The 16,743-nt window shown below is 44.3% G+C and overlaps 1 protein-coding gene and 1 long non-coding RNA gene across 5 annotated transcripts in view; one reads left to right on the forward strand and one right to left on the reverse strand.

Annotated features, from left to right (window-relative positions):
* The window catches only part of LOC140408671 (uncharacterized), a 127,834-nt gene extending 122,052 nt beyond the window's left edge, over positions 1-5,782 (reverse strand). For 2 of the 3 annotated variants that reach the window (XR_011940168.1, XR_011940166.1), the window contains exon 1: positions 5,648-5,777. This is a non-coding gene — a long non-coding RNA (uncharacterized lncRNA). Of the gene's footprint in view, positions 1-5,647 lie in introns of all 3 variants that reach the window. The other variant, XR_011940167.1, reaches the window with a different exon arrangement.
* Positions 5,783-5,987: 205 nt separating this feature from the next.
* The window catches only part of LOC140408670 (inactive ubiquitin carboxyl-terminal hydrolase 53-like), a 212,925-nt gene continuing 202,169 nt past the window's right edge, over positions 5,988-16,743 (forward strand). Inside the window, exon 1 of one of the 2 annotated variants that reach the window (XM_072496188.1) lies at positions 5,988-6,135. Coding sequence is in view for 1 of the 2 variants with exons in the window: in XM_072496187.1 (XP_072352288.1) it covers positions 5,992-6,135 (144 nt within the window). In the remaining variant the exon portion in view is untranslated. The remainder of the gene's footprint in view (positions 6,136-16,743) is intronic. The other variant, XM_072496187.1, reaches the window with a different exon arrangement.

A 16,743-nucleotide genomic window follows, 5' to 3' on the forward strand; every position in this document is an offset into this window, starting at 1 on the left:
TCCAAGGTTCCAGGTGCGTTTTTCTTTTTGGTGATGGGGTGAGGTGGGATGCCTGCATCACAAAGTGCCTTTAATAATCATACCAACCAAATGAACTACAAAAATCTAATTTTTAGGTAAAAGCAGAGACATTTTGTCTAAATTTGTCAACATATCTGACCACAGAATTAAGTGCCAACATTTATCCTGTGGGGAGTTTCATTCCACATCAACACAACGGTAGTACAATGGGCGGAATTTAATCTTGCCCCAGGGCCAGGCTGAGAGCAGCCATAGAGTCAGGAGGGAAGGCAGAGGGTGGAAAGGGTATCACCTTCCCAACTCCCTATGTTTCTGTCAGGGGTAGTAAGGCCAATGATTATCTTCCATGAAGACCAATTACGTTTTACTTAAGGGCCTAATCCCACCACTGCCAACAGGGGGTGGGTGCCCTAGACCACATGGGTAGGCCATCCAGTAAAATCTGCCGAGTTCCTTATGGTCTCAGGGTGGGGACCTCCTGTTCAAGAACCCTTTGCCCAGAGACCTCCAAACACCCAGAGGTAAGCACTGCTCCTCAGAAAGACCCCATCCTGCCTTCCCACACCTCACCAGGACCTGACAGATGAGCTCCAGTGAGACAGATGCACTTACTTGGGCTCTAGGACCTCTCCCATTGCCACTGGTTCAAGTTAGCTGCAGTGACCACCACTCTTGGTGGCACTGCTGGGACTGAAGAACTGTCTGCCCTCTGATCAGCTGGCAGCTCGTGGTGGAAGAGTCTCCACCCTGAATGGTATGGAAACCCAGTGCTTGGCAGTTTCCATAACCCACTGCCTGATGACCATACAATTAGTGCGGCTTAAGAATTCCAGGGAGTGGGATGAATTTGGTATCTAGGGAATGGAGTTTGTAGCCGGAACCAAAGTCAATGGCTTCGGACTTCACAACGTTTAATTGGGGGAAATATCTGCCCACCCTGTACTGGATGTTGGATAAGCAGTCTGATGAGCTAGTGACAGTGGAGAAACAGAGAGAGGTGATGGAGAGATGGAGAAGGGTGTCATCAGCATACATGCGAAGATTGAGGTAGTCATCAAGGGAAGCCTGTAGAAAGAAAATAGGAGGCCAAGAATAGATTATTGGGGGACATATACCAGAGGTGATGGTGCAGAAACTGGAAGAGAAACTATTGCAAGTGATTCTCAGTTAGATAAGTAAAAATGAAACCAGGTGAGTGCAGAAGGGCATGACTGTGTGGAGATCTTGAACAAAATGGAGGAATCGAGCTTGGCAGCAGAAGAACCATTGCACAACCGAGACCTGATCCTATTTACAGCCGCCTCCTCCTTTGTTGACAATGGTATCTGAAAAGCAGGATGAACAGTCACAAGCCTACACGTTCTGTTGTCTATAAACAGAGTATCACAGGTGACTGCAGTCAGACGAACAAGATAGACAGGGATCCTGGAAGCCCCCATCTCCACATTGTCCAGGCTAACCCGATGAACCCATTATCTATTCTCCTGCTTCCCAAAGAACAAGAGGGGGAGGAGAAGGGCATGACCGTGTGAAGATCTTGAACAAAATGGACGAATCAAGCTTGGCAGCAGAAGAACCATGGCACAACCTAGACCTGAACCTATTTACAGCCACCTCCTCCTTTGTTGATAATGGCACCCGAAAAGCAGGCTAGGCGGTCACAAGCCTACATGAGGTTATGGCAAAGGGTTGTCTGCCCTTAGGGACGTCATCCCAACAGGCTGAGTTCCAGGCCCTGACAGAGGCATGCCGGATAGCAAACGGGCAGACAGCTAACATCTATACAGACTTAAGGTACAGCTTTGGAGTTGCTCACGACTTTGGCCAGTTGTGGCGGAGAAGTCGATTTCTCACCTATCCGAAATGGGAAGGAGGTACGAGACTTATTAGAGATCATACAACTACCACGTGAAGTGTCTATTTGAAGTGTAGGGCCCATACAAAAGGAAAATACCACAGAAGCACAAGGAAACACTCTCACCGACAAGGCAGCCAAAGAGGCCACCTCACAATGTGCGCCTCCAGAGGAACCAGCACAAACATGCAGTCTGCGAGCAATCAGTCTAACCCGAGACCTACCGACAATGCAAGGTGACTGTACTCGAGAGGAAAAGTGGACATGGATTGAAGCAGGAACGAAGCTAGATGATGAAGGCATCTGGAGACAGAGACACCGACAAGCCAGTCGCGCCACAAGCACTGATGCCCTATTTAGCGCAACAGATCCATTCATGGGGGCACCTGGTCCCGCAACAGATGACAGCACGGTTCCAGAAAAGCTGGTGGGATTGAGGATTCAAGAAACACGCCCAGTTGGCAGCAGAACGCTGTGTGATCTGCCAGAAGAACAATCCTGGACCTATCACGGTTATGCCCCAACTTAGGTCCACTGCTCCAGCGGGGCCATTCCAACATTTGCAGGTCGACTACATCTCCCTTCCTCCATCGCAAGGACACACTGATGTTCTTTTGTGGTTGACAAGTTCTCAAGTTCCAACTAAAAGGGCCACAGCCAATCACATGGCCAAGGTCCTGTGTAAGGATTACATTCCCCGATGGGGAATCCCGACCAGCATTGACTCTGACCAAGGAACTCACTTTACGGGTGCTGTCTGCAAAGAAGTCTGTAGACTACTAAACATCACCTGGGACTTACTTTATTTTCATCACCCACAATCTTCAGGCCAAGTGGAAAGAATGAACAGAACTCTGAAACAGCGACTTCCCAAACACCATCAGGAAGGAATGCCTTTGCCCCAGGCACTACCAATAGTCCTGTGCAGTGTTAGGCAACCCCTAACAGAACTATGGGTCCATCTCTGTTTGAAATTATAACAGTGAGACCCATATCCCTGCCAGGAACAATTGATTTGTGAAAAGCCAATTGTCACTTAATGAGTGATGTCTTATTAGAATATTGTCAGAATCTAACAAATGCTATTGCTATTTTTCTGCTCCCCAACAGGTATCAGCAGCCTGGGAAGACCCCCAGAAGGAGGACACAGCATCTTCCCCGGCATTTGGGTGAAGAAAGTACAAAAAGAACCGTTAGATGCTAAGTGGAAAGGACACTATTAAGTGCTTCTGACCACACAAGCGGCTGCTAAAGTCCAGGGAAAGAAAGCTTGGATTCACGAATCGCACATTAACCGGGCACACCGTGATTAAAAAGACAATTTTTACTCCTATCCTTTGAAAGGACAATTCTGACAATTTTTGTTAGACATTTTGTTTTGCCTATATGTTTGACCATATTGTTTTATCCGTTGTTCGCGTTTTCAGTTTTTGCATTCCTTTTTTTCCCCTTGACCAGCCAGTCCAGCTACACCAATGCCAAATGGGGATAAAGAAACTCAAACAACCGCCAGCCAACACCTTGTGGAGCTGGGCATTTGGATGGCTGGGCTCAATGGGAACATCTCTAGTTCAGGGCTTGATCTTATTTTCCATTTTTGTTCTCATTGTATATTTATGCTCATTAAACATTGCTTTAAACGGCTAAACAAAGCCCCTGCTAATACTACCCGTCATCCCCTTCTGCCTAATAAGCATGCTTCCTATACATAAAGGCTCGTAACACTTTATCGGCTTGCCCATTCCAGTGTTGAAGGCTGTTCCTAAACAAAGGGACCATCAAAGGCATTTGTGAATGTGTTCCTCTTGCTATTTCCTGCTTGCTAGCTTTTATTGATTCATTCTCTTGGAACTTTTTAAGAAGAATTAAAGGGGGGATTGTCAGGAAATAGTTAAAATGCAAGTTTTAAAAATCTTGTAACTGCAGTTGAACTACAAGTCACATTGTTCTAAGTAAATCAAGGTCAGCTTGATGGTGAAACCTTAAACCAGCCTCTTAGCCGGACTGCAAAAAGGAGTACAGCTAGTATGTCAGATATCAATGTGAGTTATGGTACAGAGTACCATTCAGAAGTCACAATTCAAATTTGTAAGCCAATCAGGGGCAAAGAGGGGAGCGGTATCAAACACAGGTGCTGCCTGTGCCTTCTCTCTCTCTCTTCGCCTATTGTTCTCTTTCCAGCTGTTTTCTTCCTTATGCCCTGCTGGGCTTGGTTTCTTTTGTTCAGTAGTTTTGTACTTTTGGAAGTGTACAAACTAGATTTTTGCAATAAAGCTCAATTTCACATGACCACCGGGCCTCGATTCTTATATGAAAAATAAAAGATCCTATACATTGGAGGAGAGTTGTGTTCTCAACCATGTAAAAAAATGTAGATAAACTGAAGGATGAAGAGATTTAATTTACCTTTGACACAGTCACATAGAATGCCATTGTGACTTTAATATGAGCCATTTTGGTGTTTTGATAGTGGCAGAAACCTGATTGAAGGGATGCCTACAGTTTTGGGCAAGCAGATATTTTCAAAGGGTAAAAGATAGAAGACTAACCAGGAAAGTATTGGAAAAGTTGAGTGGAAAAAGCATTGAATGGTTTCAGAGGCAGGTATATTGAAGTAAGAGTGGAGACATGATATTACAGAGGTACAGGTAGGTGACCTTCCTTGGTTTGATAACAGTGCCATACACATTTGTTCAAAATTAAAAATATTGTAACTTTTATCTGTTATCCACCTGGTTACTTTGGATGTGATGACAAGTAATTCGTATTTTCTGTATATATAGTTGGAAAATAATTGAATATGACTTGTCAGAAAAGTAAATAACTCCCCAGGTTCTGGATTCCGTGACTAAACATACAATTATACAAAATCATCTCTATGTTGTATAATTTCAAGTGCAGAAGGGAGCTATTTGGCCAATCACACCAACACCAATTATTTTTGGGAAGAAACTGCTGCTGAATCCAATAGGCTTGCCTTTCTCCTACAACCTTTTGTATTGATTTATTTCATTTCAAAAATACTGCAAAGGATATGTACAAATTAAAATTATTGAAATTGAAAAAAGGCTTTTGAATGTTCAAATTCAAATTAAATCACATGTTCTGCTATAATTGCACTTGTACTGTTCAGGCAAAGCAAAATAAAACGTTTCAGGAAAATTCTTGACCCATACAAACAACTTTCAACTTGAAAGCAAATACAAATTATCCAGAGATAATAATCCCAAACAAATTATCCAGCAGGAAGGAGTGACTGCTCTGATCATAGAGATTTCCAATCTTTTTTTTCCCCATCGGCTGGATCTTTGTGTTGCAATCATTGAGGTTTATTAACTCGGTTATTATATAGCCAGTTTACGCCCCATCAATTGCTTCTTCCTTCAGCTTCAGCACGGGGTGGAGGAGGCAAATCAGGAATTGGTTCCCTATCTCTTGGCACCATTCATTTTCCACAATAAAGAAAGCGAGAAACATAGCAGACATCAGAGCCCCAAGTGCCGCTTCGCCTGAACACCGCTCGCCTTGTCTTCCTTATGGGCATGCAAGAGAGGAAGCCACAGTCCGAGATCCTACCTATTACCAGGAGCTCTGAACCATCCCAGCACCTCCCCACTCCCCTGAGCAGAGCAGGCGGGGCACGTGACCGGATGCAGGCTGCTGGAATCAGGTGGTGACGCAGCGACGGTGCTCTCGAGCTGGGACGGTTGGCTGGGACCGTGTCTCTCGCGCGGCCGCTCGCCTTTAACAGTCCAAAACCAGAAGCCTCACCTGCGGGAGCTGTTGAGCGGGCAGTGCGCCACCGGGCTCCTCCAGTCAGTCAGTCAGCCAGCCAGGCGAACGGAAAAGCAGCCGACCGATGTTGTCAACTTTTCGTCGTCAACTTTGATGATTCAGCTCCGACATCGCTCGCCCAGCCGAGTTAAGTCGGTGCTCACCACCTTCGCCCTTGTGACAACAGGAAGACGACAATGAAGGACTGCGGCGGGTAAAAGGAGCAGCCCCTTCACCTGAGAAAAGTGGGGAGAGAGCGCAAGGCACCTGGCAGCCAGCGCGCGGCCCCGCGCCGCTTGACCCCGCCCCTGATTGTTGTCGCTCGAGCCGCTCCCGGGACAATGGCCTGGGTGAAGCACTTCTTGAAGCCCGGGGGTAACTTGCGGAACAGCTACCAGCCGGGCAGCATGTTGTCTATCGCTCCCAACAAAGGGCTGCTCAATGGACCTGGGGAGAACAGCTGCTTCCTCAACAGCGCGGTGCAGGTAAGGGAGTGATGCACTTTCAACCAGGATTGGGCTGCGCTGGAGTGTGCAGCGACAGCCTTAGCAGCAACAATTGATTCGGCACACTTGCAAAAAAAGTTCGGTTTAAAGTGGGGAATACTTTTAACTTCTTGCCGTGTTCCGTCTGAAGGCGCTGCTATTTAACTCCACCCTGTTGGCTCCCGATGTAAGGAATGCAGTGACACCCTGATTGTATGTCGTCCTGTGTTTACCACTTCGGATCGTTGTCCACCAAGTGTAACTGACTACAAAAATGAGTGTTTTGTTTTTGAAGTATTATCTTGTCGAGTATATAGCTTTCGTTGCATATCAATAGAGTTGTTACCGTACCGTGCGTTACTTTGTAGCAAACATCCTATCAACATGTGCAGCTGGATTGCAAAACAGCCCAGATTGTTTTCAAGGGTGACTCACATAGTCGTTAGGTCCTAAAGAGGCCAGGAAGAGGTGAAATTTGACAGGTGTGATGCACACAACCTGTCATCTGCTTTTGAAATGGAAACAGTTAAATCTCAATTTTACAGCTCTAAAAAAGTAAACTGCAGGTTTGTTAAGAGGGAAGTGATACTACTGGTCAAGTACCGTTTTTGATCCCAGTAGATTTTGTTCTTAGCTTCTGATTGTACTTGACTTTTAAATCTCAAATCTTTTTCATGGGAGATTGGCAAACATCCATTCTAATTTTTTGTCTAAAGGTACAATTCAGGATTGTGTGGTATTTTGTATTTGTAGGCCACTTGAGTGTTTACTCTGATCGTTTTGGGTCATAGTGTTTGACCAATATACCCATTAGTTTACAAACATCTAAAACTGAATGCCAACCGATATGGATATTGTGATTTAAGATTTAATCATCACTGAATAAAGAAGAATCTATACCAAACTTGTAGACCCACAACATTCGGACAAGACTTAAAAGATGCAAGCTTACTGTGTTGCTAAACAAGGTTGCTTCAAAATAGAAGTTGACTATATATTTGAAAGTTCGGACTCAACAAAAATCTCTGGGGTTAACGAAAGAACAGTAACTCAATTTCGATAATGTGCAATAATGGTGCAAATAAAATAATTTTGGTTGACAGTATCAGCTGGTTGCAAAATGGCGATAGGTTTGAATAGGTTATTCTTCCAATTAAGTGAGTACGGTTAGAAATTGAGATCTAAACTTATTAACTGATTTGTGATTTAGCTGATTTTAATTGATTAACTGTTTGTGCCCAATTTATTTTGATAATCGAACTGCTTTTAGAAATTTAATCATGTTTTAATTGCTTATTAGGAGCTCTTGCGTCATAATTTAAAGATCTGTATTGGGACACCTCTCGGCCTTCTCCTTTGTAGTGACATGTGAATCTTTCCTGATAGTGCTGGTAATGTCCTGTTAGATCTTTTTATTTTCACCTTCATTAGTGTCTCTAAATCCTTTTTCTAGTGCAAAGATCGTGCTGAGCACCATACTGTGGTGTAACCAGGTTCTATATAAGTTTAACGTTACTTTTTCAATTATTTTCCTGTCATTGAGAATCTGTGTTTACCAGTATATATTTATATATAAATTTATATTTATAGTTGAGTGAAAAATTCCTTGAAAAACTAGTTTTTTAATATTGCCAAAGGAAGGTTTTAGTGCATTAAAAGTCTGCCAAAAAGTACTATGGAGAACAGTGGGACATGAAGTCTACTTTATAAAATGTATGCTGCGTTACAGCATACTTTATATGATCTAGGAATGAGATTTGCCATTTTATAATTTCAGATCGAAGAAATTGGCAGCGTGGGTGTAGGTTAATCAACATTCAGTGCATATTTGCACCTGTAATTAAAGCAACGAGGCTCTTCGAACTTTTACAAAAATAATTGTTACAAAAATAATTGCGGCCACCTTTCTGGCCTTGTTTAGTAATAGTTCAATTTACTATTTCTGTTTGAATAAAGCTGCAGGGTAAGATATCTGGTTGGTAATAGGCCCAAAGTATTTTCATAATATCGGAGTTTCTTTGTATGGTGAAGCATTTGTTGAAAGTCCTCCGTCAATTACTAGGGGGCATAAGTTTAAGGTGAGAGGGGCAAGGTTTAGAGTAGATGTACGAGGCAAGTTTTTTACGCAGAGGGTAGTGGGTGCCTGGAACTCGCTACCGGAGGAGGTAGTGGAAGCAGGGAAGATAGGGACATTTAAGGGGCATCTTGACAAATATATGAATAGGATGGGAATAGAGGCATACGGACCCAGGAAGTGTAGAAGATTGTAGTTTAGTCAGGCAGCATGGTCGGCACGGGCTTGGAGGGCCGAAGGGCCTGTTCCTGTGCTGTACATTTCTTTGTTCTTTGTTTGTTCTTTGTGCGAGAAAACCCTTCAGTTCATGCTCAATAAACTCTAACTCCCTCGTGAGTTCACATTTTTTTTACAAGAGAGGCAGCCTTTGTATAATTCAGATGTTGACTGTTGTATCTGTTGCTATTTATGGGGTGTATTCTTTTGGTAAAAACATTTTGAAGACACCATATATGCAAGTTTCCATGCAGTTTGTGGGAGAGAGGCTTCATTGTGCCAAACAATTCATTGGAATACAGGATTTTAAAAATAAATTAGAAGAGCATAAAATTATATACTCTGTTGAATGATCCACTGAATAAGGTAAGAGATAAAATCATTGAAGTTACTCTAAATAAATGGTATTTTACACTAGATGAATGGAATAGATGAGTTGTGCACTAGAACAATTTGATGGAACAAACTAATTTTTATCTGCTCTGTTTATTCCTTTGTTCAAATGTACTGTTCCAGTATACCTTTCCCATCAAAATTTGACATGATTTCTGTTCGCTGTGGAGTTGTACAGATTTATTTTCGTTTAAACAGCTCAACTGTAATTTTGAAAGTTAATTTCTTATCATGGTTCCCATTTGTGCTCAAAGGATACCAGTAATTCACTTTTTTTAAACGATTGACCGTTCAGAAACGTGTTGAGCTAACTACCTTGTAACATGCCCTGATATGAAAAGGGAATTCTGAGCAGGACAACTCTAACCCAGCCAATTAATGTAACCCTCGGTCTGCCCATCATCAGAAAAGCGAGAAGAGTTCAATAATAATTGCATCAAATGATGCCTGCTCACTGGCATTCAGTTCAGGTTCTGCCAAAACTGCATCACCCCTGACCTCGTCATAAGCCTTGAAGTGGACATTAGCTGAATACCAAAGGAGAGGAGGAATGAGAACAATTGTTGTCAATATCAAAGCAGTAATTATCTCTGACACAGGTGCCCTTCCAAAACTAATGTCAATGGGAAAGTCCTACAGTATCATTTTGCCTGTTTCAAAATAAAATGGTTGTGTTTAAGAGGCTAAAAATCACAACCCTTGGGCATTGTTGTTGGAGTCCCTCAGAACATCCTTGACTTGACCATTTCAGTTGCTTTATCAATTTCCTTGCCTCTGACCTAATAGGCAAAGGAGGTCAGCTGTTTAGGACTGAGATGAGCAAAAATTACTCAATTTTGAATCTTTGGAATTCTCATCCCCAGAGATCTAAGGACACTTATGATTATGTCGAAGGTAGAGATTGATTGATTTTGGGGTTTTGAAGAACTCTAGGGAAATTGAACAGGGTAGGAGGATGAAGTTGAGGTACATCAGCCACGATCTTAGTGAATGGCAGAGTAGGCTCGAAGTGCTGAATAGCCTACTCTTCTATTTCTTATGCTTCCATTAAGAGATGTTTGCTGACTGTTATGCAGTGTTTAGGTTTGCTTGCAATTAATCATAAAATGGAGAAGTCCATGTCGTACAAAATGGGAGCTGAAGTCGACCATTTGGCCCCTTGATTTGATAATGTCATGGTTGGTCTGTTTCTGTTTCAAGTTCTAATTTCCCAAATACCTCCGATAACTTTTGACTCATAGAGGTCTACAGCACAGAAAAGGTCTTTCGGCCTATCGCATTTGCACTAGTGAAAAACAACCACTTAATTATTTCTAATCAAATTTTCCAGCGCTTAGCCCATAGCCCTCTTATGCTTTGGCTGCACATGTGCACATCTAAATACTTCTCAAATGTTACAGGGTCTCTGCCTCCACCACCCTTTCAAGCAGTGAGTTTCAGACACCATTCTCTGGATGAAAAATGTTTTTCCTCACATCCCTTCTAAACTTCCTGCCCCCTGACCTTAAATCTGTACCCTGTGGTCATTGATCCATCCACCAAGGGGAGAATCTTCTTCCTGTCTATTCTATCTATGCCCCTCATAATTTTATACATCTAAATCACCCCCCCCTCAGTCTCTCTGCTCCAAGGAAAACAACCCCAGTCTATCCAATCTCTTCAGACTAAAACCCTGCAGCCTAGGCAACATCCTTTCCAGTGCTATCCCATCCCTCCAGTAATATGGATTCCACAACTACACCTGTGGCTAACAAGAATCTATCTACCATGCCAGTCTACAACTGCACCTGGCTGACACTCAAATCAGGTCTGACAAATGGTAAGTAACATTGGCATCCATATATGTGCCAGCTAATGACTATGTATCACAAAAAAGACCCAACTAGCCGTCATTGTCAAGGCCCACACTGCCAAGTCACTGTTGATCAACTGGAGACTGGTTGTATCAACACTGGATAGGGTATGCTGAGTGACACATACCTCTTGGTGCTTTTCCTGCATCCAAAAGAGTTTATAGAATTTATAGTGCAGAATAAGGCCATTTAGCCCATCGAGTCTGCACTGGCCCTTGGAAAGAGCACCCTACTAAAGCCCACACCTCCACCCGATCCCTATAAGCCCACCTAACCTTCTTGGGCACTCGGGGCATTTTAGCATTACCAATCCTGCACCTCGTTGGGCTCTGGGAGGAAACCGGAGCACCTGGAGGAAATCCACGCAGACATGGGGAGAAAGTGCAAACTCCACACAGTGCCCAGAGGCTGAAATTGAACCCGGGTCCCTGGAGCTGTGAGGCAGCAGCGCTAACCACTGTGCCACCGTGCAGCCCAGGAATGTTAGGAATGTGATGAAGCACTCGCCATCTGGGTTTATGAAACTGCAACAGCACTCATGAAACGTAAAACTATTCCGAACAAATAAATCTGCTTGATCAGTGCCTCTGCCATTGAATTCAATATGGGTCCATTTCATCACCAACACTAGCTACAGGAGTATAATCTACAGGATGCAATAGAGCTCATGTTTATTTCTGTGGTGCCTCCAAATGCATAGCTTCCAGCACCAAGGAAAGGAAAATGGTGCTAGATCATGAGAACACCTATCAACCCTAATCCTGAAGCTGTTCCCCTCCAAGTCATGCATGATTTGGAAATAAGCTTCTTATTCACTTGGTCAAAATCCTGGAATTTTCAAAATTGTTGTTTTCGGTTGGGTTGAAGGTGGACTTCTCCTTAAACGACTGTAGTCCTGCCTTTTTGCAGGAAGTGCACCTAAAGATAGGGGAATAGACAAGGTTGAGGAAGGGATGGGTGGGGCAGGTGTTTCATTTTGGGCTGAATATGAGGGGGGTTGCGGTGATGGTTAATAAGCAGGGAGCATTGTGGCCAATCCGGGTTGGGGGGAGAGGAGAAGAGGGGAGGTATCTAATGGTTAGTAGAAAGTTTGAGGGGATGCCGGTGGTTCTGGTAAATGTCTATGCCCCAAATTGGGATGATGTAGATTTTAGGAGGCGGGTGTGAGGGAAGATTCCTGACTTGGACTCACATCGGTTGATCATGGGGGGAATTTTAATACGGTTATTGGACCAAGTCCCAAGTCGTCGAGGGTGACAGCAGTGACAAAGGAGCTGAGGGGGCTTATGGAGTATATTGAGGGGGGGTGGACATGTGGGGCTTTGGGAGGCCGAGGGTGAAGAGGTTTTCATACTTCTGTCATGTACACTGGGTGTGCGCCCAGATTGATATTTATCGTGCTAGATAAGACGTTGCTGGCTGGGGTGGTCGACTCGGAATATTCCGTGATTGTGGTTTCTGACCACGCGCCACATAGTGTGGATCTGTGCTGTGCGTGAGTTTGGGGTACTTCGAGCTGCATTGTGGGATTAGGCAGGGGTGCTTGCTCTTCGCCTTGGCGATAAAGCTGCTGGCAATGGCTCTTGGGGTGTTGAGGGATTGAGTGGGAGGAGGAGCGCCGAGCACAGGGTCTCATTGTATGTGGACGATCTGTTGCTGTATATTTCAGACCCGTTGGGCCGTATTGGAGGCATCGTGGGGATCTTAGAGGAAATTGATTGTTTTCGGGATACAAGTTGAATATGGGGAAGAGCAAGGTGTTCCCGATTGAGATTAGAGGGCAGGAAAGGAGGTTAGGGAAGTTGCCATTTAGGGTGGTTGGGGCGAGCTTTAGATACATACAGGTGATGGCGGGGCTAGGCGCAGATGCACAAGTTGAACCTGGCTCGGCTGGTGGAGCAGGTGAAAGTGAACCCAGCGGTGGTGTTGGCCCTAAGGGTGTGGGGGCAGTGGAGGTGGCATTTGGGACTGGAGGGTGCCTGGGTGTGGGCACCGATCTGCGACAATCATAGGTTTGCGCATTTGTGAAGTTGGAGGACCTGGAGGAAGAGCACAAGTTGCCCGGGGGAAATGGCTTGAAGTACCTGCAGGTGAGAGACTTTGTAAGGAATAGGTTGCCATCCTTTCCTGGGCCCCTGGGTCAAGGAATGAGACAGGGGAAGGGAAGGTGTCCGATGTCTGTCAGGAGTTGATGGATTGGGAGGGAGCCATGGTGGGGGACATAAAAACATGAGGGGGGAGGTGGGGCCGAGACATGGGCAGAGGTCTTGCGAAGGGTGTACGCGTCCTCGCCATGTGCAAGGCTAAGCCTCGTCCAGTTTAAAGTGATACATGGGGCGCATATAGCGGTAACAAGGATGAGTTGGGGCAGCAAGGTGGCGCAGTGGGTAGCACTGTAGCCTCATGGCGCCGAGACCCCAGGTTCGATCCCGGCTCTGGGTCACTGTCCGTGTAGAGTTTGCACATTCTCCCTGTGTTTGCATGGATTTTGCCCCCACAACCCAAAGATGTGCAGAGTAGGTGGATTGGCCATGCTAATTGCCCCTTAACTGGAAAAATGAATTGGGTACTCTAAATTTTATAAAAAAACAAGGTATGAGTAGGTTCTTGTAGGGATAGAGGATAGGTGTGTGCAGTGTGCGGGGAGACCAGCGAAACACGTCCACATGTACTGGGCGTGTTGAAGGGGTTCTGGCAGGGGTTTGCAGATGTGATGTCCGAGGTGCTGGGTGTGGAGATGGGTCCAGAGTCTAGAGGTGGTGATATTCGGGGTGTCGGAAGAGTCCAGGGGGTGAGGCCGATGTCTTGCAGATAGCCTGGAGGTGTATTTTGCTCAGGTGGCGGGACTCGGAGCTGCCGAAAGCGTGGGTGAGTGACCTGGCGGAATTCCTGAGACTGGAGAAGGTCAAGTTCGTCTTGAGGGCGTCGGTGGATGCGTTCACACTGAGGTGGAATCCATTTATTTATTTCTTTAATGAGGTTTGAGGGAGCAGGGGGAAAGAATGGGGGGTGGTAGGGAGTTAAAATTTAAAATGAGGAAGGTGGGATGTGAGAAGAGGGTGGTATTAGGGGAGGGGGGTGGAGTAGGTGTTTGTTGTTTATAAAATTGTTTGGCTGTTATTCTACTTTTGTTTGTATGAAAATGCCTTGAATAAAATATTTTTTAAGAAACCTACTGTAGTCTTTTCCTTTGGTGAAATCCTGTCCAGCAGGATGATTCCAAGACAGGCCCACCATAAGTACAAGGCAATAAATTAAAATTTCCCCCAAATGTTCACATTCCAAGAAGAACTGTATTTTCATATATTTAAAAATAGTCTTGACAGGCATTAACGGATTAGCAGATGGGTGGGAGTACTTGTCGTGGATTATCTCAAGACCAAAGATCATAGGTAATGTAGGAGAGCCTGAGAGGATAAAAATCAAAATAACAAGTCCACTGACTTCTCGGGTTGGGTTGGGCAAGGTAAGGTTTAGAGGAGGTGGAAGCACAGACCTACAACTTGCTATGACTGTCGTTGCACATCTTTAAGCCTCTGACAAGGAAGAGTGCACATTGGCAGTGTCCCTGGCTGTGCAAAGGTGTTTGGTACATTAACATTCGCTGTGAAAGAGTGGACAATTAATTCCCTTATGTTTATTCTAAAGGCAGGAATTCACAGTGCTCGGTTGTCAGTCCACTCCTGATCCTCTTTTCTATTCATAACATTTTAGTACTCCAAGATTGTGGCTTGCTCACAGTTCTTGATGATATCACCTTTTGATAAGGAGTTCGGAAATGTTTTTTTGTTTGTTCATGGGACGTGAGCGTCACAGGATATGCCAGCATTTATTGCCCTTGAGGGGGCAGTTAAGAGTCAACCACATTGCTGTGGGTCTGGAGTCACATGTAGGCCAGACCAGGTAAGGGCAGTATATTTCCTTCCCTAAAGGACATTAATGAACCAAATGGGTTTTTGAGACAATTGACAATGGTTTCATGGTCACCATTAGACTTTTGTATCCAGATTTTTTGATTGAATTCAAATCTCACCATTTGCAGTGGCAGGATTTGAACCTGGATCCCCAGAGCATTAAGCCACCGCCTCCCACCACGTGAAAGGCTACAAAATTGCATGGGTGCTCTGGAGAAATAGCTCAAATTGTACAAAATCACAATGTGAGACATTTCCCAAAGAACAGGACATAAAAGTTAAACTGTATCAAGACCAGTAGGCAGCAGAAGTTCCTGTCCATTATTTTTCAAGGAATGTGGTTTGCACATACAATCAATTCAAATGGGCTGAGCTGATTGTGACATAAAAGCAACAAAGTACGGGTGCTGAAAATCTGAAATAAAACAAAAAATTGCTGGAACTACTTGGCTCAGGTGGCATTTGTGGAGGGAAACAGAGTTAGCTTTTCAGGTCAAGATGACCTTTTATCAGAACAGTTGGTGTTGCTTAAGGGAGCCATCAATTTTAGGATGCATCGAGAACAATGGTTTGAGGCATTCTGGATGTCTTGTGGATATTTGTACTCATAACTGAAGCTTTGAATTTAAGTTGAAATCCATGCGGAATAGACTGATGTCCGAGAGAGTTGCTGAGGAAGGAAATGTGGCTATGGAAGCGGGGATTTTTAGATACCTGTTCAACCCCTAGAGGGGAAATATAAAGCAAATAAGGTAAACAAGGTAGATGAAACAAATGGCCATCCTTTTGGAGACCAGAGCTTCAAAAGCATCTAGGAGGCGCTGTGGCAGTGAATTAAACATTAATGCAAAATACTTCTGATGTTGGAAATCTGAGGGCAGAACAAACAGCAGTTGAAGTGAGAACAGCTGTTCATTTTAAATTTGAGATAGATAGATTTTTGTTAAGCAACGAATAAGAGATATGGGCCAAAGGCAGGTATATGGAATTGGGCCACAGATCAGCCATGATCTCATTGAATGGTGGGTTGGGCTTGAGGGGCTGAATGGCCTACTCCTGTTCCTATGGAAAGTCACCATGCCCAGAATCATAACTTTCCCTTCACAGGTGCTGCCTGACCTGTTTCTTTTCAATGATGCTACCTGACCTGAATATTTCCAATGTTTTATTTGGGCTGATGAGTACTCTTTTTTTTAATATAAGTTTAGCGTACCCAATTCATTTTTTCTAATTACGGGGCAATTTAGTGTGGCCAAACCACCTACCCTGCACATCTTTGGTTTGTTGGGGTGAAACCCGCGTAAACACTGGGAGAATGTACAAACTCCACACAGCGTGACCCAGAGCCGGGATTGAACCTGGGACCTCGGCGCCGTGAGGCAGCAATTCTAACGACTGCGCCACCTGTGCTGCCCTGATTGAGTTCTCTGGAAAGTATCATTATTTTTTCTCCAGAACATTGCTAAAGCTGTTCAAATCCTTCACCTGCCCCATTCTGGAATCTGTACATCAGTCTACTCCACAGTGAGGCAGCCACAGATTAAGCAATTTAGAAACTATTTAAAACTGAGTAGAAAGGGCATAATATCTCACATTAAGCATCAGGGATCATTACCTTTTAGAAATCCATTTTATATTTAATATTCTGGAATATTACCACAAATTCTGAAGAGATAGGCGAGATACTAAATGAATATTTTTCGTCAGTATTCACTCAGGAAAAAGATAATGTTGTGGAGGAGAATGCTGAGCCCCAGGCTAATAGAATAGATGGCATTGAGGTACGTAGGGAAGAGGTGTTGGCAATTCTGGACAGGCTGAAAATAGATAAGTCCCCGGGACCTGATGGGATTTATCCTAGGATTCTCTGGGAGGCCAGGGAAGAGATTGCTGGACCTTTGGCTTTGATTTTTATGTCATCATTGGCTACAGGAATAGTGCCAGAGGACTGGAGGACAGCAAATGTGGTCCCTTTGTTCAAAAAGGGGAGCAGAGACAACCCCGGCAACTATAGACCGGTGAGCCTCACGTCTGTAGTGGGTAAAGTCTTGGAGGGGATTATAAGAGACAAGATTTATAATCATCTAGATAGGAATAATATGATCAGGGATAGTCAGCATGGCTTTGTGAAGGGTAGGTCATGCCTCACAAACCTTAT

Source organism: Scyliorhinus torazame, chromosome 3, assembly GCF_047496885.1.
Source record: "Scyliorhinus torazame isolate Kashiwa2021f chromosome 3, sScyTor2.1, whole genome shotgun sequence".
NCBI classification, from domain to species: domain Eukaryota; kingdom Metazoa; phylum Chordata; class Chondrichthyes; order Carcharhiniformes; family Scyliorhinidae; genus Scyliorhinus; species Scyliorhinus torazame.